This window comes from Protobothrops mucrosquamatus, unplaced genomic scaffold, assembly GCF_001527695.2.
Source record: "Protobothrops mucrosquamatus isolate PMUCROS unplaced genomic scaffold, P.Mucros_1.0 scaffold991, whole genome shotgun sequence".
Lineage (NCBI taxonomy): Eukaryota > Metazoa > Chordata > Lepidosauria > Squamata > Viperidae > Protobothrops > Protobothrops mucrosquamatus.
This window is the reverse complement of record NW_015387230.1, coordinates 312,190-336,846: the sequence shown is the minus strand read 5'-3', so window position 1 is coordinate 336,846 and position 24,657 is coordinate 312,190. Positions and strand designations below refer to the sequence as shown.

General features: G+C 37.8%; 1 protein-coding gene across 4 annotated transcripts in view; it reads right to left on the bottom strand.

Moving 5' to 3' along the window:
- Positions 1-876: 876 nt before the first annotated feature.
- Positions 877-24,657, bottom strand: part of ENPP3 (ectonucleotide pyrophosphatase/phosphodiesterase 3) — a 70,450-nt gene continuing 46,669 nt past the window's right edge. For all 4 annotated transcript variants that reach the window (XM_015819805.1, XM_015819806.1, XM_015819807.1 and 1 more), the window contains 10 exons: positions 20,497-20,563; positions 19,520-19,607; positions 17,931-18,100; positions 17,769-17,820; positions 15,112-15,266; positions 8,267-8,399; positions 5,515-5,592; positions 4,352-4,484; positions 3,774-3,930; positions 877-1,138 (listed from right to left, as the gene is read on the bottom strand). In XM_015819805.1, coding sequence (XP_015675291.1) covers positions 965-1,138; positions 3,774-3,930; positions 4,352-4,484; positions 5,515-5,592; positions 8,267-8,399; positions 15,112-15,266; positions 17,769-17,820; positions 17,931-18,100; positions 19,520-19,607; positions 20,497-20,563 — 1,207 coding nt within the window. In that variant the 3' untranslated portion in view covers positions 877-964. The remainder of the gene's footprint in view (positions 1,139-3,773; positions 3,931-4,351; positions 4,485-5,514; positions 5,593-8,266; positions 8,400-15,111; positions 15,267-17,768; positions 17,821-17,930; positions 18,101-19,519; positions 19,608-20,496; positions 20,564-24,657) is intronic.

Here is a 24,657-nt window from a genome sequence, read left to right as displayed (position 1 = left end):
TCAGAAATAGCAAATATATTTGGTATACATGAATGAGTGAGAGTGTTTTGAAATGAATTCAAAATGAGTTTTTTTAAAACTTAATTTTGAAATTCAAAATAGCAAATAGAAGACAAATCAATGAAGCTGCAGGCTAAGCATCTAAGACGAATTGTTCTTGTTTTAAAAAAAGATGTAATCTTCTTTTCTGAGGGAAAGGTCATCTAATTAGTTGGAAACCAATAGTTCTGTGAGCCTGCCTCTCATTTTGATCAGGGAAAGCAAAGTGAAGTTCATCATAAATTGAGTGGAAAACCGGGGTAGGTTTATACGAATTTAACCATTTCCTAATATTTTACCTACTGAAAATTTCCCTATATTTCTCTCCCTCCTCCAGGAGATAGGTGTGGTGGAGGAAAATAACTTTATTCTTTACATAGATCATGTTTCTCCAATCTGGGCATCCTCCAGACTGTGGATTTCAACTCTAGTACTGGTAAGCACCTCAAATGCAAATTATTTTGAATGTGAAACAATCCATTTCAAATCCAAAACAATTTATTTAAAATAGGCCGGTTCAATAATTTAAGCAGTATTTCAAAGTCAAGGATAGTTCTGGATGAAGCTCTATTACTTCTCTCTTTAGGACAGGCATGTCAAACTGCCGGCCCACAGGCCAGATGCGTCACGCCGAAACCGTGCTCACCCCATTGCCGGCAATGGGGGAAAAGTCCCGATACGTCGTGCGACGTCACGTGACGTCACGAGTTTGACATGCCTGCTTTAGGAGAATTGTCCAGGAGGGCCTTCTATTTGAAATCATTTTAGGGTTTCCCAGCAATTATTTAATCTTGTTTTCAATATGCATGCAGACACAACAAAGAGAGAGAAAAAGAATACTTGCACAACAGTGTTTTTTTTTATTATTATTATTAATAGCACTGATGCTGAGAACCATTTATCTGAAATAACCATAGATTTACATTCAGTTAACTGGGTTTACAAATATAGGCAGGAATGTTTTCAACTGAAGGGTTTCTGGGAGAGGCTGTTTGAGCCCTGAATAAAAATTCAGACCAGTAAGAAGCTCCACATCACGAACCCGTGCTGTGTGAATCTGTATTCTTTCTTCAACCCACAGATTCTCTGGCGATGTGTCCTGATAAAGCAAGCAAATGTAACATTTGAGGCCTGTTTTGGCAGATAGCAAAGCAGCTTACCAGTCTTCTAAGTTTAAAATAAATAAAAATGTTATTATTTTTTTCACAGCAATCAGCTATATTCATGGAATATTACAGTATATCAAGTGCTAGAGTGTATTCATGGAGCTAATAGATAATTATTAGATTTTTATGGCCTATCCAGGCCTATCCATGGTGGCTCAGGAATTCTGGGAGTTGAAGTCCACGAGTCATAAAAGAGCCAAGGTTGCCTACCCCTGGCCTATACTGTTTGAGATTTAAATGAGCATACAATCCCATTATAGTATAAAGGGTGGAAACACAAAGTGTCCCCCTATTTTTGTCTTCCATGAAAATGATAATGAAAATGACAAGAGGAAACACCTTGCAGTGTCATCAAATTGCCCCCCACAGCCCCTTGTCCAAATTCCAGAATTAAAGCTTGAGGAAAATATGCTGTGAACATTGACCAAATTTTCTGGCAATAATATTCATTTCAGTGGAAAACAGAAAAGGGCACAATGAAGAACAGAGCTTTGGCATATATAGTAGTCGGGCAAAACTGAAGGCAAATAAAATAAAGAAATATTGCAAGATAGATCAGACCCAAAAATCTATTTTCTAAGTTATTTCTAGTTACAGAAAAATTATTTCTAAATTTTATAGCTGAAGGGCCAGCTATTCCAATAGTATTTGTGAAAAATAACTGTTCAATAGTATTTTAATGCAAGCTGAATATGAGCCTACAATGTGAAGTTGTTGCAAAGAAAACAAATGCAATTTTAGCCTACATCAAAGGAAGTATGATGTTCAAATTACAAAAAGTCATCATTTGACACTATTCTTCTTTGGTAAGACCTACATTATCCACTGTGTCTTATTCTGGACAGTACACTTTAAGAAGCATTTAGAGCAGGTGTCTCCAAACTTGACCACTTTAAGACTTGTGGACTTCAACTCCCAGAATTCCTGGCTGAGGAATTCTGGGAGTTGATATCTACAAGTCTTAAAGCTGTCAAGTTTGGAGACCCCTGATTTAAAGAAACTAGAATAGATTCAGATAAGAGCTACAGAGATGACCGGGGATTTGAAATTAAACTATATGAAGAAAAATTGCAAGTGCTGAATGTTAAGCACTGAGAAAAGATGTCCGAAGGGGGAAATGGTAGTTCTCTTCAAAGCATCTGAAAGGTCGTCACATAGAAGAATGTCAAGATTTGTTCTCTCTCATTCCAGGCAGTGATGGGATTCAGCCGGTTCGCACCAGTTCGGCAGAACCGGTAGCTAATTTTTTATTGCCCAGGCCCAGAATGCACTTCTGGAAGCAGCATCCATACCGAATCCCACCACTGATTCCAGGGAACATAGAATAATAATCTTAATTAAAGGAATTAAGTTATAGAAAAGCAGATTCTGACTGGGTGCTATAGAAACTTCCTAACAGTACAACAAAAGCAGTTTGACATTGCAGCCAATTGCCCAGAGAGGGGGTGGCCTTTCCTTCATTGGATGAAAGCTTCTGTCTGGAATACTTTACTTCTATTCCTTCACCAAACAGGGATTGGATTCAGTAGCTTAAATGGCCCCTTCCGATTGTATGATCTATGATTTTTTATTTAAATGGGAAAATAAAATGGACCAAAATGATATTTTTCAGCTGTCAATTTTAAAATGTCTAAAGCTATTTATATACATTTGCAATTGTAATCTTTATTAAAGTATATGCATTTCCCCCTTAGTATACTCATTCCCATTTAATATTCTAATGTACATTCCTGTATTACAGGCAAGAATCTGGGCTAAGCAGTATGTTTTGATTAAGACCATCTGCTGTATTCATAACAGAAGTGCAATGTAACTGTTGGATTACAGATTTGTATTTTAGCTTCTTAGCCAATGTTTCATAACAGATCCTAATCTAATTCCTGTAGGTATACAGCAGCAGGAGGTGGTGGTGGTGGTGGAGGAGGAGGAGGAGGAGAAGGAAGAGGAGGAGGAGGAATAATAAATCTTAATAAATTTTCAGTTCAACTGTATTTAGCTCAACATTTTATTGAACTTAAATGATTATTAAGACAGTGATCTAATAACTCAGTACATTAGAAGAATCTATAGCCGTGGTGGCAAACCTATGGCACGCGTGCCACAGGTGGCACGCAGAGCCCTCTCTGTGGGCATGCGCGCTGTGCCCCAGTCCTAGGCCTTCAGCTGGGTTTTATAAAACCTTTTCGCTTTAGGCCTCCGCCGCCATGTGCAAAAAAAAAAAAGGTTCAATCAATCAATCAATTTCAACTTCTTGCAGGAAAAAAAAATCTCGCAAAGTTGGAATTGATTGATTGAACTTTTTAGTCCCACCCAGTCTGCCGTTACCACCACAGCCACGCCCACCCAATTGGCCACACCCACCCAATTGGCCACACTCACCAAATGGGCCACGCCTACCCGGCACCCGACGATACATAAGTGGGTTTTGGGTTGCAGTTTGGGCACTCGGTCTCTAAAAGGTTTGCCATCACTGATCTATAGGCTAGATCCCATTGTGGAAGTAAAAAAAAATCCAAGTTTGTGAACTGACAAGGCAAAATGTTTGGAAATCAGTGTGGCCACACTTACAGCACAGCTCTCCGAGTTGTCAGGACGATGAGGAAGAATAAAAGACAAAACCTTCAAAGGGCCCAGACAATTCAGTGGAGTGTTGGTTTGATTCTCACAGCTAGTCAGCACAACAAAGTAATGAGTTGGGATGGGAATCTTTGTATTCTTTACATACCTGCAAGAGAAAGAGAATGCCACAGTTGTTAAATGAAACAATGATGACATAAAGGCAGCCCAAAGTGCAGTCATGTGACTGCAGGGGATTCGTCAGAATTTCAAATTGGACCACAAGGAGCTTCCAGATAGATCAGTCACTAATTGATTGAGCATAACTTAGTCATTAGACACATAGAAATAAACCATATTTGTGAGATTAAAGATAACTATTTAAATTTTACTGCCTTAACAACAGTAAACTTGATTCTGTAAAACTGTCTGGATGAAATAATCTGTGTAATGATGTGTAATGTCATGTTAATTGGGAAAATTGCTAAAGCCAGTTGCATCCTACTTTTTTCATTGCCTATGAAATTATTCTAAGCAAATAAGGAAAATTAAAATATTGGTTTACCATTAAGCCTTTTAAATTTACTTACTGTTTGATTGTGTCGTCAGAATCAAAGTGCCCATCATAATTATAATCAAAAATAGGCCCACTGATCACATTTAGTCCATTTCTCTCTCTAGCATATTTTGGAATTAGGGTAGTATGGAAGTAATTCCACAATCCTGTAATTAGGAGCACAGCAAGAGAGAATCAAATGTATGGGTGTCCATTTTCTATTGCATGTTGATAGAGAAGCGATGGGAACATATAGTATGTCCTCAGTGTTTGCTGAAAAGTTACATTCTCATTTTTAAGCCATAAAATAGATACGATACGATACGATATGATACACTACAATACAATACAATACAATACAANAAATAAAATAAAATAAAATAAAAATACCAGGGTTGGATTTGACCGCAGTCCTAGTCTTTAGCATTTGTGAAACTGATATCTGGAATGGAGATTCTGTACAAAGCCTACCTTTTGCTCCTTGCTTCTATGGATCTTTGCAGCATCTGTTACCTTACCTTAGCTCAGTCTGCTCAATATAGGACTGAATTGGCCCTACTATTTCCCTAGTGAAAAAGGTATTAGCAAAGTATACCAATATGTAATTAAAGGAGAGTCTACAAAAACCACTATCAATGGCTACCTTGTTCTTTTTAAGTCAGAGAATATTTATGGTAAAATATTCATTTCTTGTTGCAGAATGTGCCTGATGAATGTTAGCATACATTTTCTCTGTTGTTTCTTCTTCTTTCTTCTTCTTTCTTCTTCTTCTTCTTCTTCTTCTTCTTCTTCTTCTTCTTCTTCTTCTTCTTCTTCTTCTTCTTCTTCTTCTTCTTCTTCTTCTTCTTCTTCTTCTTCTTCTTCTTCTTCTTCTCCTTCTCCTTCTCCTTCTCCTTCTCCTCCTCCTCCTCCTCCTCCTCCTCCTCCCCCTTCCCCTTCCTGCTTCCTGCCTCCGCTTCCCTATTAAACTGTTAACTGTCTACAATCATTTTGAGTCAGGGGCACCTACACTGAAATAATAATAAAAGTAATAATACCAATTTTGATATTGTTCCACCAAGGGATGTGGAAATGTGCCCTCTTCCAAAACAAAAAACAAGATTAAGTCAAGAGAGGTATTTGAGGTGGGAAACATGATGTGAAAAAAGCATTAGTTCTTTCTTAATGCAATATCATGCCAAAATTTTCCGAACTTACGTGTAAATCCTTTGAACATAGGAACAATGTTGCTAGTAATTAGAGCATCATACTGCTCAAAATTAGATGAGTTTAAGTCTGTGTGAAAAAAGTATGAATTAATGGCATGAATAGTGAAAAAGAAATCGAAAACACATAGTTTTCTTTTCAGCTGAATACTATTTCAATTTCAATGTTGAAGAATTTACTTCTGCACCATTTAAATGCTTCCTGCACTCCACTCAAACAAGAAGTCAATTACAACACAATAGAAAGAAACTGACCTGCAACAAACCTTACAGAGACATTTTTTTTATGTTTTAGAGTCCCAGCTGGACAAATCATACTTCCAACTCTGTTATTCTCTAAATTCACTAAATTCCTAAGAGATTCTGTCTTTTTTTCTTTCTTCTAAATTCATCTGTTCTAGTTTTTAGCCATTTATATATAATATACGTTACCTACTTTACTTCTTAAATGCAACTATCTTGGTCTTCAAAACATTAATTTTCAATTCGTATTCATCATTGCGTTATAGAACCTATCCAAAATTTGCTGCAAATAATTCAGATTCTCAGCTGACAACATGGCATCAACTGCACACAAATATGTGTACACATTTATATCCCCCCTCTAATGTCATCACATGCATTCTGTACAATTTCATCCATAATAAACAATTGAAGGGCCATCATAGATCCTTGTGTTGCTCCCTGCCCAACTTCGAATAATGTTCTAAGCAATTCCTTTGTTTATTTATTCAATTTATAGCCACCCATAAATATATCGCTATCATATATTATTCTTAGCATTTTAAGCAACCACATTTCAACTCCATGTACATGCAAGCATTCTGTAATTCACTTAATCTAAATCGGAGGGAACGATGGCCCCTTTGTGACTTATGTACTTTAATTCCTGGTTGGCTCAGGAATTCTGAGAGTTGAAGTCCACAAGTCATAAAGGGGCCATCATTCCCCACCCTTGATCTAAATCAAGAAATGAAAAATTTCTTACTTTAATTATGAACTACTGTACAGCAGAAATTGTATCTGCCATTCCCTGCTTGACATAAAAATGCAAGGCACTCTCTTATTTTTACTCATTATCATTTTGGCCAATATCTTTCCAAGCACATTTAACAAACTAATCTCCCGTGTCATGTTTGCATCCATTCTTGCTATCTTTGCCTTTGGAGAAAGGGACAATAATAAAGGCATTCTCCAAATTATCAGGCAGAGTTGCAATACTCACAAACATTAAGTTCTAAATAAAAGTGCTAGTTGAAAATCACATTTTGTTATGTTTAGTGAGGTTTTTTAAAAAACTTTATTCAACTCAGATTGTGACAGAATGGCATGTAGGAGGACCGGCACAGAGGTAATTATATAAAAATCCAATATTCAGATCCACCCCATTTTTTCTGCCGTGCTGTGTTTGGCAGACATTTTTCCTATAAACTGGTAACAAGCTGAAGAAGGACAGCAAAAACTGGAGAAATCTGTCAATTGTTTCTTAGCAGGTGCTGCACATGCATCATTGGGATGGTATTATTGCATGGTGACTCAGGACAGGCACAACATGAGCAGGATAGGGATTGGCAATAGTATAGTTTCCTGTTCACTTAAGGATGGGTGGGCAGTGTGTGGTCTGTTGTGAATTATGAGTCCTTGTCAAAAGAAGTGAAAACGTGTGTGTAAAACAGCATAAAAGTAAATTGAATGCAGTGAAGATCAATTACTTAAGCAGTATATGTAGTTCAACAGGAAGAGTGAGAACAAATGTGGACCGAATACAAAAAAGAGGGGACAGTACAAAAGTAGTGCCTCAAGATGGTCATAGAGTGAAAGTGAAAGAAGATTGTTTCCTTTTTTATCACTCCTTTATAAATAGATCAAGAGGAAAGGTGAAGGTAGAAAGTCATGATTCTTGACAGATTGAAATGATGAGATTTTCGGGGAGTAAGAGGAAGGAGGAGGAGCAGGAGCAGGAGGAAGAGAAGGAAAGAAGATAAAAATAAAGAAAGAGAAAGACAGAAAAAGGAAGGGAGGGAGGGAGGGAGGGAGGGAGGAAGGAAGGAAAGAAGGAAGGAAGGAAGGAAGGAAGGAAGGAAGGAAGGAGATATAGGCGCTGTAAAAATTAGGATGATTGTAACACTAGAAAGGTATGGAAAGCTATAGTGAATGGTTTGATAACCTGGATTTGGCTATAGTTATTTAGCTTTTTCTTATTTTATGACTTATATTAGCCTTCCCAGCCAGCCACTAACAAGCAAAGTCAATGGGAGGAGCCAGATTCAATTAATGACCGCATGATTCATTAACAATTGCAGCGTGTAAAGAGCTGTGGTTAAAAAGGTCGTAAAATGGGCAAAACTCACTTAGGAACTGCCTTGTTCAGCAACAGAAATTTTGGGCTCAATTGGGGTCATAAGTCAAGGACTATCTGTGTATATTTCTAGTTTATTTTATAAGCCAATCGTTCTCACAGCATCTTCTAGCTTTACTCACCTTAAATGCAAATCTGTGGAATAAAATATTTAGGATAATTTATCCTGCGGTCCGTGTCTAGAAAACGCAACCGTTATATTATGTTCTTCTTACAGGCAAGAAACACCACCAAAATGTTTTCTTTTTTACTTGTCTTCGCACACCCCTCCCCCTGAATGCCACGCTTACCCCACGGTTAGTGCTGTGTTTATGTTTAAACACTCAGCCACATCCAGATAATTAAAACATTGTGCCCTTTCTATATAAAGAACAGCTCTACTTACTGGGAGGATAGAGGAAGCTGGGGGTGATAGTCAGGTCTAGCTGGTAGTTGGAGCAAGTTTGGCTCTGAGCTGCAGGGATTCGAACATCTAGCCGCAGACAGTCTGAAGCACTGGGAGGAACAGAAGTTGGTGTCTGGAAGAGAAGAGGGCAAAAGAAAGCATTACACCCACAGCCGTGGCCATCCTTGGGTTTTGAGACTTCCTAGCCTGGTTTTCTTTGATTCTTTCTTTTCCCATTTTTTATAATGAATCATGATGGCAGTGCTGGAAAATAGAAATGGCCTTCCTGCCCTTTGCTCTCAGATGTATCCGGTTGGTTTAGTACAGAGGTAGGCAACCTTGGCTCTTTTATGACCTGTGGACTTCAACTCCTGGCTCAGGAATTCTGGGAGTTGAAGTCCACGAGTCATAAAAGAGCCAAGGTCGCCTACCCCTGGTTTAGTATTTCTTATTCTTCAGCATTCCATAGTTCACAGGTGGAAGAAACGGGAGAAGAATCCTCACAGCTTTGTCCTGAACCCATGACAAAACGGAAGCAACAACATCAAAGGGGGTTGTGTTGGAGATCACTAATACTTTGGCCAAGCCATATTTCCTTAACTCTGCGGTTTTCTCAGAAGCAAACCACTGTACTAGTCAAAATCAAGTTGTGAGTCATCAGAGAGAGAATACTCATGTTTGGAGCAGATGCATTCACTGTATTGCTGATGATGAGTCATGACATAGTGCATATGCATAAGAAGTGCAGGTGAACAGAGAGAGTGCGTCAAAGCAAGACCCCATCCGCTCCAGAGTGGGAGAACATTTATGACGCAGCTAGTACTGTACTCCTAAATGAATGCAATAGTCACACCACTGTCTTCTGCTGGGCTGCGTTAGCCGCTCACCCGAAGGCAACCTTGATCTCTGCCAAATCAAACAAGAAGCGCCACCACATACAGCTATTACAGGTAATCCTCAACTTACGACCGCAATCGAGCCCAATATTTCTGTTGCTGAGACGTTTGTTAAGTGAGTTTTGCCTCACTTTGCAACCTTTCTTGCCACAGTTGTTTAAGTGAATCACTGCAACTGTTAAGTTAGTAACACGGTTGTTAATTGAAGCTGGCTTCTCCACTGATTTTGCTTGGTAAAAAGTTGCAAAAGGTGATCACGTGACCTTGGGACACAGCAACGGTCATAAGTATGAATCGGTTGCCAAGCATCTGAATTTTGATCACAGGATCCTGGGGATGCTTCAAAGGTCGTAAGTGTGAAAAATGATCACAAGTCCCTTTTTTCATTGCCATTGTAACTTTGAATGGTCACTCAATGAACTGTTGTAAATTGAGGACTGTCTGTACCAGTTCGTCTATTCAGTTTTATTCTGGGTTTTGCCCTAATATCACTTTATATTTTTTTTAAGCCCCGTAAAACAATTGTACTATCATCCATTATCCTGAAAATGTTTTCTTTAATTACATTACATGTAAATAGTGCCTTGTCATATGGTGTATGACAAGTAAATGGTATCAAGGAAAAGCCATCTGTGCAATTTTGAGATATTTCTTCATTGACGCTCCAATTGGCAGCCAAGAAGCTCTCAGGAGTCAATGTAAGAGCAGAGAACACAGAATAAGCCCCAAACTATAATCTTTTACTGTACAGGTGTTCTTGACACTAAGTCCTTAGGATTCAAAGAATACACAAGCATCAGCTTCAGTGATGTGGAAATGCTACTATTCCATGTCTCTCTTTTCTCTTGGCCTGGCTCTCTCTCTGCACAAGCAGCAGCCAATTATGTACTGTAGAAGTTGGCAAACACAATCCTGGCACCCCACTGCCTCTTCTAAGATTTGGCCCAACTGCACAGAAGACTGGGCTTAGAGGAAAAGGACAGTTACCATATCTGGTTAAAAAAAAAACCCTCCTTCAAAAGGGAGCTAGTAATCAATGTACCAAAAGGCATAATTTATTTGTATTTTGCGGGACTTTAAATACAGTATTTGGGAGTATCTGCTCTGACCTCCGAGTCATCTTTCAGCCGCTTTTTCTAAAAGTGTCACAGGATGTAAATAAGAAGTCATAAAATGGAAAAATCCAGCAAACTCGTTGAACCAGAGAGATATATCCTGTTGATCGGGCTGCCTTTTTCATTTTTATACAGAGTCAATTGTATTACTGTTCTAAATTTTTTTCCACATTTTATAAAACCAGTGACATTTATTTCTACACATGACTTAGCCATCCAGTAGTGGAGAGGTTCAATATGAGATTTTCTTCTGTTTTGTCCCCCTTTTGATTTCAAAACAGACAATTCAGGATAGCAAATGGCAACAAATCAAAATGTACCTAAAGTACATTACTATTTCTGTTTTGTTTTGCTAATGGCAAAGAATAATAAAAAAATTGCTTCAGAATGGAGAAAAGGGGCAAATTTATTTCTGGAACACTACAAGTAAATCAGTGAGAGGGAAAAGGCTAAGGATTTTTCCTTCTCAAAACCACTTCTCCATCTCACAAATTAATTTTTTTTTTTAATAAAAAAAGTGCATGAGATTCATTTCAAAATCTTTCTGTGAAGTCCAGTTCGTCCTTTAATGTGATGAATGTTAGGATAATTTAGAAATTCTTCTAAACATGGAATTAGTAGCATAAATGTTATTTTTAACTTTGAGTGGGAAAAGTTTAGCTTTCTGAGTGTAGTCTGTATATATGTCTGTTAGAGGGTGGAAAGGAAGAAGGAAATATTTGTGTGTTTCTATGTGGGAGAGGTTGATGGCTTGGTAAACCCAAATTCTTCCCCTCCTAAAACTGAATGTTTTTTCCTCAGAGACAAAATGTTTGTGTTTAAATCATGATTAGGAAATCTGAGGAGTGTCCCTGCTGCAAAGCTTCTGGCTTACAATAACATGCTGAAGGCTGACTTTTATATTTTCTGGGACCAGTTCAGATTATTACTGACATTATTTAATCAAATGCCAAATCAGATCATCAAGCTTTTTTTTTTAACCCTTATCAAATAAGCTGAGTTGCTCTATTGCTTAAGCAGCTGGCTGGAGATTTTCCTAAACAGACAAGCTATTTATTTAACAAACAGTTTATTTTAAGGTTGAAATGTTTTGCTGAATTTCTTCAGGTGAAGTAAAAAGGAGAAAAAGACCATCTGAGAAAAGACAAAAAAGAAGATACAGATATAAACAGCATCTTAAGAACCTAAGATGAAACAAAAACAAAACAAAACAAAGCCTGGGCCTTCCTGGTCTGATACTATCCGAGTCTGCATGTCCAACCTGGGTCTCGCCATGCCTTCTCAGCCCCGTGTTTTCTGATCAGTACAATGAACCAAACAAATTTTGAGGGAATTAACAGACACAACAAAATGCTTGTTTCAGTATTAGGTGCCTACAGTTTAAGGTTTCTTTAAGGCTTAAGTGTTTGAGCACTCGGAAGGGATGATTGAGCCTAGCATGAATAGAAATGCTAGATTCAGCTCAGAACGCTTTGGACCAAGTTCTTCACTTAAAGTTCCCCAAGGTCCTCTAATTCCATATTGCTTTATAAAATTCCGAGGGCTGGTCCTTAATGTGAAGGCTATCTTCAGAAGTGGTGAGATGGCAACTATGTAGGAAAAAACTCAGTATGGGACTTGCTTTTCATGACATTTTTTTCAATTTATTTCCAAGCTAATCAGAACTTTTGAGATCCATCAGCCCACTAGCTTAATTCTTCACCTAACATTATTTTTTATTTAGTATCTCACCATTTGTACAAATCAATACATTTTGAGAACTGGATGCCCTTTTTCATGAAAACATGTAAACATCTTAATATTCACCTGATTAGACTGAAAAAAAAAACCTTTAAATCATTTTGCTGTTTAAAATATTAAGAATGCTTGCTGTAGGTAAAAGTTTATAGGACGAAAATAACAGAAGCCTGGTGGCTCATCTTGTTTACTTTTTTACTACATTTCATCAGGTTCAGCAGCTCAAGAAAATGCTAGATTAGGCAACTTTTAATTTCAAAGTATTAAAGAAGCCTTTGACCTGCTATGAAAGACACCGTATTTACAATTCACAGAAAGGTTGATACCTGATTTTCCTATGAGGGCTCAACTTTCTATGAACTTTGGATTATGTTCTCTTGAACAAGGTTGAGTGACACAACAGCTGCTTTATGCTGTGGAAAAACCTTTGTATTCACTTCTCCATGACATCAGAAAAACTTTCTTGGTTGAGATTACATGTCATGGAAGAGAATGTGTGTGTATGTGTGTGTGTGAGAGAGAGTGTGTGTGTACATGTAAGAATACACAGGGAGAGCCAGGTTTGGGTACTCCCTTAGACATACGAAACAGCTAGGTAATTTTGGACCAGTCACACACCTCTTAACCTAAATTAGGAAGTTGAAAACACCCAGCTACTTGTCCACACTGGGCCAGCATTTTAAATTGTATTTTATAACATTCATTGAAAAGGCTTTTGCCCTGTAGTGGATTGATTTAGGTTCATAAAAATAATAAATGTCTCCAACTTTGATATATTAAAAGATGCCATCAGTTTTGAGAATCAGAAAGGCTACATCAAAGCTTGCTGTGGGCTATCCAAAAATGATAAGTAAAACAAATTAAGTAAAACAAAAGAATGCAAATACATTTACTTTTAACATTGTCTATGTGGACCTATATACTGTATATGTAATATACATCAACACCAGATTAATTCATAATGTCCAGGAAAATGAAACCCTGATCCAACCTTAGCATGGAATAATATTACATCTCAATAAGGTCATTATTTTCTGAAGCGGAAGAAGCAATCTCTCTTGATTCAGACCAAGGATTCATGATTCATATCAGCCTCGTCTAACAGCTGAGAATAATGTTAATTTTAGGCCCAGCTATCTGAAGGGCACCAGGTTGGGAAAGGTAATCTAAAGCATTTTCTCCAGCTACCTGGAGAAGGTATGGTAGCTCAGAGATGGCAAAAACTGTGCATACAGATTAAATCACTATGTTTCCAATCAGAGCTAGAAAAATCTCCCCTCCAACTCAACTTGCCAGTTAATATAGGATCAGGGGGCTAGATAGTCACATTAATCTTAGCGTGTTCTGCGAATTCAGTCCCTGTGATTAATGACTTCCAAGCCCACAGAGAGGAGACTTTCCCACTTCCATCAAGAAGTGCTTAGGCTTGCAAAGCATGTTGAAAGAACCACAACTTCCCAGTCTTTCCCACTCGGTTTAGGGGGGGGGGGGAATGACTTATACTGAGAAACTTCAATTCTCCACCCTTCATCCCAATGAAATCCAAAAAACTGAAAACAGTCATCTCTACAAACTTCACCCATGTTCCTCTGTCTTAATGAGATTCACAGATGGATTTTCTTAAAAAGTTTCGTACACTGCACAGACAGCATAGAAATGGTACATAGAGAGGACAGAAAACATAATAACAGACAAAGTGTGCCTCTTTGCCTTGAATGGCAACATAATTAGAACCCTGCTTTTCTTTACCATAACACCATTGCTTTTGACTGCCAAGCCACTGAATGATTTTTAAAGGAGAATGGCTAACTACAGTAGTGGAATTGCTGCAGCAAAAATAGCAGGTCACAGTCCTGAATGTCTGCTCTACACGTGCTGTTTTCTTTTAACTCCAAAGTACCTTAAGAGAATACGCAAATAAGCATTCTTTAAACATCAGTATGCAACTTTGGGACTTATCAGCAATATCATTCGGTGAATGAATGCTGTTTTTGTATATGTTGTATTTTTCCATTCTGCAGACTAGGATTACCTTGGCACTCTGTGCTGTGGAATGGGGCGCTCAAGACGGAGCTTTGAAAATGAGTGGTGCACAGAAAAAAAAATACAGTTTAAATTGGTTAAAGGCTCAGTAAACTCAGATTGCAATTAGAAGGCCCAGAAAGAGCACTATTGACCGTTCGAGAGAAAATAAGTTTGACAGTTATGTACAATCTGTTGGAAACTGGCAGGGAGAAATTGGTTTGTGGCTAAAAGGATCAGACTTCAAAGCTGGAAGATTCCTGTTTGAAAGAAGAACGTTGGAAAAAAGACCTGGAGGTCTGATCCTCTGTGGCGGAGAAGATGACAGGACCCTGTCAGATATTTTTTAGTTTAATTTAACATAAATATAGCATATTTGATAGCATGGTGAATTAATGGAAATAACACCAATATAATACATGTTCAATATCAGATATGCTCCAGATTCTGCGTTTGAAACTGTGTTCACATAAAGAAAAATAAATTATTAGTACCGCTAGAATAAAAATGTAATTTAACGGGGGAAAAGCCTGTTTATAAAAGTTGTGTAACTGTGGCCTCATGTATCTATTCTCAGGGAACCTAGATAAACAGAATTTTACTGCCAAAAGGCAACATTGCAACGATCAGCAGACAGTAGAAAAGATGCTATTGTATAAAAGCCTAAAATATATCCTAAAAAAAAATAAAACCTTCCCAACCTTGGCTTGTATCATTCCATGATTTTGATGTCTTCCCTTCTGAGCATAAGCCATCATTCATTTCTGGCATCCCACTCTGGGACTGAAAAATCTAAGGTTTGTTTTGTGAACTGTTAAATATATAACTAGACAAGAAGACTACTTATAAACTTAATACAGTCTATTTAATTTTTTCCCAGAAATAAACTTACCCATGATTTGCAGCAGTATGAAGAATGACCTAAACTTGATATGATTTATGTATCTGTGTCTCCATCACTATCATCATCTCTACCTCTGCATCCAACTCCACTTCTTTCCAGATCATCTTTTCCCCCTTTTTTCTCCCTAGACTTTCATTTTTCTACAAAAGGTAAATAAATCCAGAAACTTACTGATTTGTAGATAGTGTATGAACTCCATAATGGCATCAAGATGTCTTGACTATATGCGCTTATATATTTAGCCTGGTGAAGGAGGCAGTACTTGCTGTTGTTCTGTAGAACCTGGGGTCTTCCATAAGGCAAATTATGAGCTTCAGACTCTGTTTCTAGAATATAAACCATAATTATGGAGTTTCACATTAATTGAGTACAATTCTTTCCAAAATTATTATGAATTGTTCATTCAAGATTTTTTTACCATTCAGTATATTGGAAAGAGCAAATCAATTGGGAATAACTGGAAAGCTGCCTATTTAAAACCTCACTTTGGGTTTTTCCTGGTCTATGTAATACTAGAATGTTGGCAACTTCTAACTCAACACATTGAGCCAAACTCTACATCTCCCACACCCCATTTGACATGAGCAGCGTTTAAAGGAAAATAGTTGAACCGCTGCCAATCAAACCTAACCAAGCTGTTACTTGATTCAGAAGCAAAGCTCCCATTAGTGGGGGACCAAAAGGTGAACATACAATTGGAATGATGGATACCTTGGTTAGAGTGCTAATACAGTACACCAGGGCTTTTTTTTTTGTCATAGAACGCCCAGAACGGAGTTCTGGCACTTTTTTTTTTTTTTTTTTTTTTACAAAAAAAGCACTGCAGTACACATACAACTACCTGTGTTTATTCCTTTGATTGACTGATGAATCATCAGAACTGTACAGAGCAATGTCCCTTATGAGTATAAAAAAATCATGTAAATAATTATCATGATTATGATGCCCAGGAAAATGTCAAAAGGAAGAATAGAATAATTGTATCTGATACAGATTGTTAGTCATTTCTGCAAAACAGTTCTGACCCTCAGCCAAAGTTCTGCAGAACAGTTCTTGACCCTGAATTCACTAAATTCTTTGCAGAGAAAAAGCAGCCGATAACTGCAGGTCTCTAGGAGAAACCATCATTCTACGAATGTGTTTATGTACATGCATCTGCAGCTCTTGCCCTCGGCTTTATATCTTCCTTTTTCTCTATCTCAGTATTAGCTCAAGTACGGCCCAAGGACACCTGGGGGGTCTCCAAAAACCCTGTCAGAGATCTGAGAAATCAAAATTATTTGCCAAATATTGAAGATATTTACAAAAATTTGAAATGATGTCATTCTTATCATTATTATTTTCAACGATTTTTTTTATTCATGTTAATACCTAATGGATTTAATATTGTTATTTTAAACATGATTCAATAAATAAATATTCCACAAATGCAGCAAGTTTAATTTTTCACACAGTAAATATCCATAAAGATAACCTATATAAACAAATGGGGGGGGGGTTTCCTCCTTCCTCTATGGGGCAGTTAAAAAGTCTGATAAATTAAATAATGAATGTAGGAAGGGATTCCAAGAGCAAAAAGTTCAGAAAACACTGCTCTACCTCATTCTCTTAAAAAAAAAAAAAAAAAAGAAATAAAAAAAGAATCCTCTCCCCAAATGGTGATGCCATAATAGGTCTAACTGCAACACACTTTAAAAAACACTATACAAGAAGTTCTTGATGTACAAGCACAATTGGTAGTTGTTAGGGAAGTTGCATCTAAGGTTAAAAAAAATTTTATGACCTTTTTGCCATAGTTGTTAATCAAATCATTGCATAGTTAATCAAATCTGGCTTCTGCCATTGACTTGGCTTGTTGGAAGCCAGCTGAGAAGTTCACAAATGGGAATCACATAATTCTGGGACACAGCAACTGTTACAAATACACGCCTGTTGCCAAGCACCTGAATTTTGATCACACGTCTAATGGGAGCTGTGATGGTTGTAAAAGTAAGGACTGGTTGTAAGTCACTTTTTTCAATACTGTTGTAACTTCAAGTAGTCACTAAACAAACAGTTATAAGGACTACCTGTAGTTTACATTCCCTGTGTATAATAGAATTTACATTAACTTGGGTCTGGAATAACCTGGGGATTGTATATAGCAGTGTTTTTTAAACTTGGCAATTTTGAGGACTTCTGGGTAGCTGAGGAATTCTGAGAGTTGAAGTCCACATATCTTAAAGTTGCCAAGTTTGAGAAACACTGGCCTATTGGATTTTCTATAGTTTACTAACATAACCTTGGCTTCACTTGTAACATAGTTTATGCCCATCTAATTCACTGGTAATATGGTTTATGCCCATCTAATTCACTGGTAATATGGTTTATGCCCATAGTGGAGTCTGTATAAGATCTAGATCAGATCCTGAACGTTCCAGTCTCCTAGAATTCTGATAGGAGTCAATGTTATGGTGGATGCTGGAACGTTTATCTTCAGAGCTTATGATCTGTGTTTCTGTTTCCGTTTCTGTAGGTATGTTTGCTTGTGTCTGTGTCTGTGTCTGTCTGTCTGTGTTAAATTTATATAGTCTTATTTATTAAATTAAATAATTAGATTTATATAGCTTTATATATTAAATTGAATAATTAAATTTATATAGTTTATCTGTTAAATTGAATAATTAAATTTAGTATTTATATATTTGTTAAACTGATGTAACAAATTTATATATTTGTTAAATGTATATATCTGAATAAAATCTCTTCTAAAAGGACTAAATTCCCAAATGAGTTCCAGAAGTCTTGAAACCTTTCACTAATTGGAAGTGGGTTTGTACCAGACTTACTTGCTTGATTATTGAGGTTTAACCTTTGATTCACTTTTTCTAACTCTGTTATCTGCAAATACACAAATGCAGCAAAAGTCAAAAGAAAGGTCAAACATTGATACACAGTTTAGATTAAAAACATACTGAACAAGAGGCACCCATGTCTTCCTGCAAACTTACTGAGCTACAGCTACATCCTGAAACATCTGGACTGGGAACGGGGCCAAAAGGACACGAAAGAGGAGAAGACTGTTCTTTTGCTGGGGAGGGAGTGTAGAAAGGATTTTTTAGGAGGTGATTCAAGCTTCCATGTGTTCCATTGTTTGGAGCAGGCTTAAGCTTCAGGAGATCTGTGAAAGAAAAAAATTGCAGTTTTTCCACTGTGCATCAAAGACTTTGTTCAAGCACATGAACCTTTTTCAAGGTTCTGATGTTTGAGGTTTGGACTGGGAAAAAAGAATGACAGAAGTGTGAAATCTGGAATCTCAAATGGAGAAGTATCACGTGGGCATTTTGACTGTGGTACTCAATGAAAATTCTGGAATTATATTGGCTTTGTTTGAAGACTGTTACTGTTTCCACAAAATGAACAAAGCAAGTTGAAGGGCTTCTTCAGGGTTTTCTTAATAATTTGCAAGATGCCCTGATTCAGTACGACTTCATGTATTATACTTTTGTGGAAAAAACTACTTTTGGAAGAGAGGAGGCATGCCTATGATAGCTGTAGTTACAAAGAGACCATTCTCTTAAAAAAACAACAACCCTATAAAGATCTACCTAAGGATAATATTCCCAAGAGTGCTTAAATGGCCCGTTGATGCTCTCAAATAAGAATGGAGCATACCCCAACACTACATATTCCATCTGCAGAGGAAAAAAGCAAGAACATCTTTTAAATAATCCTTTAATATTGCATTCTCTGGTTTCCTACCCCCACATGGTCAAGAGTTAGGTTGATGGGCACCAGTTGGTCACAGGGATTGTCCACCTGACTGCTTTTTTTCAATTTTAAAAGTTTGGGTTTGATTTAATGCCTGGATGTATTATGACTACTCCATTCCACATGTGCTCTGTCTCAGTCTACATAGACCAGTGGTGGCGAACCTATGGCACGGGTGCCAGAGGCGGCATTCAGAGCCCTCTCTGTGGGCATGCGCACCATCACCCCAGTCCTAGGCCTTCAGCTGGGTTTTATAAAACCTTTTCGCTTTAGGCCTCTGCCGCCGTGTGCAAAAAAAAAAAAGGTTCAATCAATCAGTCAATTTCAACTTCTCGCAGGAAAAAAAAAGATCTTGCAAAGTTGGAATTGATTGATTGAACTTTTTAGTTCAGCCACGCCCACCCAATGGGCCACACCCACCCAATGGGCCACACCCAGCCAATGGGCCACACCCACCCAGCACCCAACGATGCATAAGTGGGTTTTGGGTTGCAGTTTGGGCACTCAGTCTTTAAAAGGTTCGCCATCACTGACATAGACTGAGGGACCTATCTTGTTTTCTTTACTAGAGGTCATTCTACTCTGGATACTTCTCTTCCAGGAACTGAACCCATTGCATATAAAGTAGGTGTATTGTTATGTTCCCTGAATCTAACATCAAAGAGACTGATAGGGAGGTTTCATTACGACAGGGAAAAGGCAGCAATAAAGCACCATGACATACGTCTAGTTACAGGAAAATAAAATAATGCACACAATAGCTTTAACAATAACCATGCTTCAGGGCATGGTTTAAGTAATCCTTTAATATTGCCTAGTTGATACTCACCACACATTAAGTTATAAACTTCAATGTTTTCAAAAGATGTCACTTCATTTTTTTCATTAAAGCCTGGCCCATGTGCTAAAAAGATGGCCTGAACAATAACAGAAAATAGATTTACTAAATAACTTCCAGTTTTTGTTTTTCATAAATAAAGCCAATGTGAGGGTGAAGGTTCATTCTTTGAGCTTGTGGGTTAGTTTCCGAACATTTTGTTACCAGGCTAGGTAACATCTTCAGCAGTATTTAGGGGATAAAACCAAAGTATTGTAGCATATATATTTTTTGAAATTCAAGATATAAATGCTGTTAATTTGAGATAGTTGACTTGTGAATTAAAGCTTTCAACTAGTTAAAAACTCACAATTTGCTCACAAAAACCTTACTCACAATTTGCTTGTATATCTACTCAGGACACCATGATCTGTATTGTAAACTTTGCAATAATTACATTGAGTCTTATAGCCTTTGCTTAGGACACGAGAAATGCTCCAGCTATTTTTCTGCTGAATGTTTCAAAAGTATTAATGGGATAACATTCAATAGAAATACTGTCTTAAGTGCAGGAAAATTATCCTTTTTCAGCCTGAGGCTTGGGCACATTACAAAAGCAGCCAAGTCCAGAGAATCCACTGCTGACACCTACTTCCATTACTGTCTATATTTTTTTTTATCTTACCCTCAACTTAGATACATACTTATACATGTTGGCTGCTATGGCTGTAAACTACCACATTCAAGAAGATTAGCAATAAGAGTGGAAAATTAAACTCTCAAGAATTTGTGGATCTTCATGGAGAACTGTAATCATGTCTGATTTAGTTGATCATGCTGTCATTCACACACTTTAATTTCCCCTTAACCATTTACTACTCCAATCACTCTGAATAACTCTTTCTGAGAATTGGGCAATCCTTTTGAACAGCACCCATGAGACATAGAAATAAAAACAAAAAAAAAGAAGCAATCAACAGATCTCTTACCTGCATACTTTTGAATTCATTATCATAGCCATGGGTACCACCTTTGCAACGAGTAAACTTTTTATTCCTAAAACCACATATGTATAGAATGAATATGTAGCAGTTAATTAGAAATACTAAGTTTTCCAATTTAGAGTTGTGCCAAAAGAAGGGATTTTTTTTTCCAATCAATACAATGAAAATGTTTTCTTCAGCAATAGTTGGTCATTGTCATTGCTTCAGAGAAGTTGTTACTGTTTATGAACTATCTATTAGTTTAGTTTAGTTTAGCCCATAGGCCATATCAAAATACAGCATTCCAAACACAAATTATTAATAAAATCCTATAAAAACAATAATTTAAAATGAAGTTGGAGTAAAATATAATAATTTAATATACAGATAAATAAAGTAAGATAAAATTATATTTCAGTATCACCCTTACACCCTAACCCAATCAGTCCCACATATGCCAATCTCAGCCAAATTGTTTTCCAGAACTATCTATTCAGTAATGTCCTATGAATGGGATTTATCTGATCTCAGTAAATCAAATTGTCCCTTCAGCAGTGGTCCTCAACCTTTCTGGCTTTGCGGACCAGTGGGGGGGATGGTTCCACGTGAGCAGCAGATGAGCGCTTGTGTGCAGCTCAATTTGTACAAGAGGCAGGCACTCATGCATGCATGTGAAGCTCTGTTTGTGCAAGCAGCAGCCACACCATATCAGGTCACAGCCCGGAGGTTGGGTATCCCTGTTCTACAGCATTGTGGTGTCATACATTTACTACAAGATGCCTGATTGGCTATGATTCTTTTAAGCACAAAATAATTAGTGATATTAATGCATCAGCTGATGGAGAAACAGATGGGACAATTTTTCTACAATAGTTGGCTTCATATCATGCTTCTTTACACTTAAACCACTGTATTACACTGACTACCCAGGCACATATATATAGGTATGTAACATATATATATGCCATTCCTTGGGGAAATTATCCTTGTACCAGTGTGCATCTAAGAAACATGTTTGACAGATAAAGGATAGTTATGAGTCAAAAAGCTCTTAACTCTCATCTGTAATCTCCAGTTAAAATATCTTAGATGTGAGTCTTTTCCTCTGTGGTTCTGAGGAGACTTGTCCTCATATTTTGACTAACTGTATTTTCCTGAAAATTTAGCTTACTCATTGAATTTCTATTTGAACGCCCCTAACGGTGTTCTTGGATTGCAATCTGGAAACTAAACGAACTTCCAGACAGGACTTTAATGTCCCAACTTGCCTCCCAATTCCAGACACTGTTGATCATTTATTAACTTGTCATTTTAAGGCTGAGTAATGAGCACAGTTTCAACTTGGTAATTTTGTTCTTGAAAGGCTTTAAAAAGGGCTGTGGTCCCAAACTGAAGCCCATGTGAGCCATCTGCCCTGACAGTTCAATGTCAAGACATGCCATGTTACCACCACTGCCCTAATGTGTTAAGGGAGTGCACAAAGGGAGTCAGCCTTGATCACATTCTTTCCCAGTTCAATCATAATTAGGATGGCTTTAGTGTGAATAGTAGGAGAGAAGCAGGACCATCTCCCCCACTCTCTTCTCCTAGAGCAGTGATGATGAACCTTTTAGAGACCAAGTGCCCAAAAAGCACCCCGCCCCCTGCCCCCGTTGCTCTGCCCCGCCCACTCCACCCCACCCCACCTGCCAGGCCATCCACCGCCTCCACAGCCCGCCGCAGATCGCTCAGGCGGCCCTGCAGCGACATGGTGGACACGCCCTCCATCCGTGCCCCACAGCATCATCTGCGCGCTATGGGGCGTGAGGGCAGAGTCTTGTCCCTGCTGCCCAGCTGCCATGTGCTTGGCTGCACTGCTCCGTGCCCAGGGGCAACTCTCCTCTGGGGGGGCTGCTGATGAGGAGGGGGTGGCAGGGCTGGGGCGACGGCGCGCATGCCCACAGAGAGGGCTCTGAGTGCCACCTCTGGCATGCGTGCCATAGGTTCACCACCACAGTTCTAGATCACATATTCTTTGCAGTAATTCTGATTACCGATGGAAAATTAAGTCACAGTGATTTTCTGATTGATTGTATGCCTGAATATGGTGTGTAATTTCTTGATCCTACACATACACTCCAACATGGGGCTCCTAGTCTGGTCTTACAACTCCAAAAGGCTCTCTACTTCTCTTCTTGCAGACATTCTGTAAGCAAACAATACAGGATAGCAACTTGTCTGTACAACTATAGAGACGCAGGTGGAGGTGTACCTGATTTTCAAAAATCTAAAATCACCTTTGGGAGTAGATGCAGGCAGTAATGCTGTCAGTACTGGACTATGGGGCAGTATGTGAAAGAGGTGTACCAATCTCAGTCGGACTTATTGACTATCCTTGGAAGTAAATGAAATAATGGGCCTGAAATACAGGTAGTCCTCGACTCACATCATTTCATTTAGTGACTGTTCAAATTTACAACGGCACCTGAAAAAAGTAACTTAAGACCATTTTTCACACTTATGACAGTTGCAGCATCCCCACGGTCAGGTGATTTACATTCAGGTGCTGGACAACTGACTCACATTTATGACCATTGCAGTGTCCCAGGGTCAGGTGATTCTCCTTTTGCGACCTCCTGACAAGCAAAGTCAATGGGGAAACCAGATTCACTTAACAGCCGTGTTACTAATTTAATGACTGCAGTGATTCACTTAACAAATGTGGCAAGAAATGTCGTTAAATGGGGCAAAACTCAGTTAACAAATTTCTCACTTAGCAACATAAATTACGGACTCAATTGCAGTCGTAACTCGAGGACTAACTATGATGACCAGCATTCCTAAATCATGAATTCTAAAAGCAGCACTTTCAGAGAAGCCAATGCCAGGGAGATAGTGGTGTTGGATTATTCAGATAGAAGCATTGTATGAAAATCTGGACTGCTCTGAAGTTGAACTTAATAAGCTGTACGTTGATTCAAAATTGTGCTTCAGGAAAGGAAATCAGGTACAATCTACAACAATTATATGCTATATAAATTAGTCAAGCTTCATGATGACATTTTCTTTGTAAATGCAATTGCCAAACTGCAGGCATACCAACACAATCTGAACCATGCAACTGTAAAGAATTCTCTAAGCAAGATAAAAGGGAGGCATGTATCGTTATTTTAATAGAAAGTTACATAATAAAGAAGAATGTGGACCTTACAGAGATAGGATTCCTACAACGGAAAAAAAATAAGGTCAAATGTCCTTAAAAAAATGTCAAGCCTGCACAGGGATTACAAAAACAAAGTACAGACAAAGGAATAGATAGATTAGCCTTCCATGTTTTAATTTGCAGAGGGAAACAAGATCTATTCTGTTTATGCTGGATGACAATTTTATTTTCTGGGTGCTATTGAATGCCCTATTTTAAATTTTGCCTCACTGTAAATTATTTTGTGCTTTGTTCTGAAGGCAGTTATAACAGCCTTTTGGATATATTAAAGGCTTATCAAGATTTCAATATGAAATGTCAAAACATGATTTGCTTTTGTTCTAATTGCTTTTGGAATTTTTTTTTCACCAAGAGACAAATCCTCTTTGGAACATCTGGTTTCCTCTCCAGCAACAATGTCCAAAAATAAATTACAGCTATAACATTAAGAGGCTGCCAATGTAGCAGTCATGCTGGATGGGGGATGACAGGCACTATGCTTCAAAAATCTGAAATATACAAGGTTAGTATACAGGGAAGAAATATCTTTCTGAGATTTATCAAATAAATTTCTTGTGCTAAGAAAACTTTCCACATGTTATTTATGTAGCAATCATATAATTGCATGATCTCATTTACTTTTTTGGGGGGATCTACTAAGCAATGAAAGGAATCTAGTGCCTCAGTTTTTGGAAAATAACAGGATGTTATAACACAGTTCTTCTTAACTGGCTGGTACTACTCCAAAATTACTCACTTGGCTCACCAATAAGAAAAGGATATGAACACCTCAAGATGTTCCTCAATAAAAGAAGACAATTATACAAAACTGATATTAAAAATGAAACAAGATCTTGAGACTTGGGGGAACCTCCAATTATCACTATTAGGTAGAATCGCATTGATTAAAATGAATATTCTACCAAGATTATTGTATTTATTTCAAACAATCCCAATAAAATTAGAGAATTTTTTTTTTAAAGAAT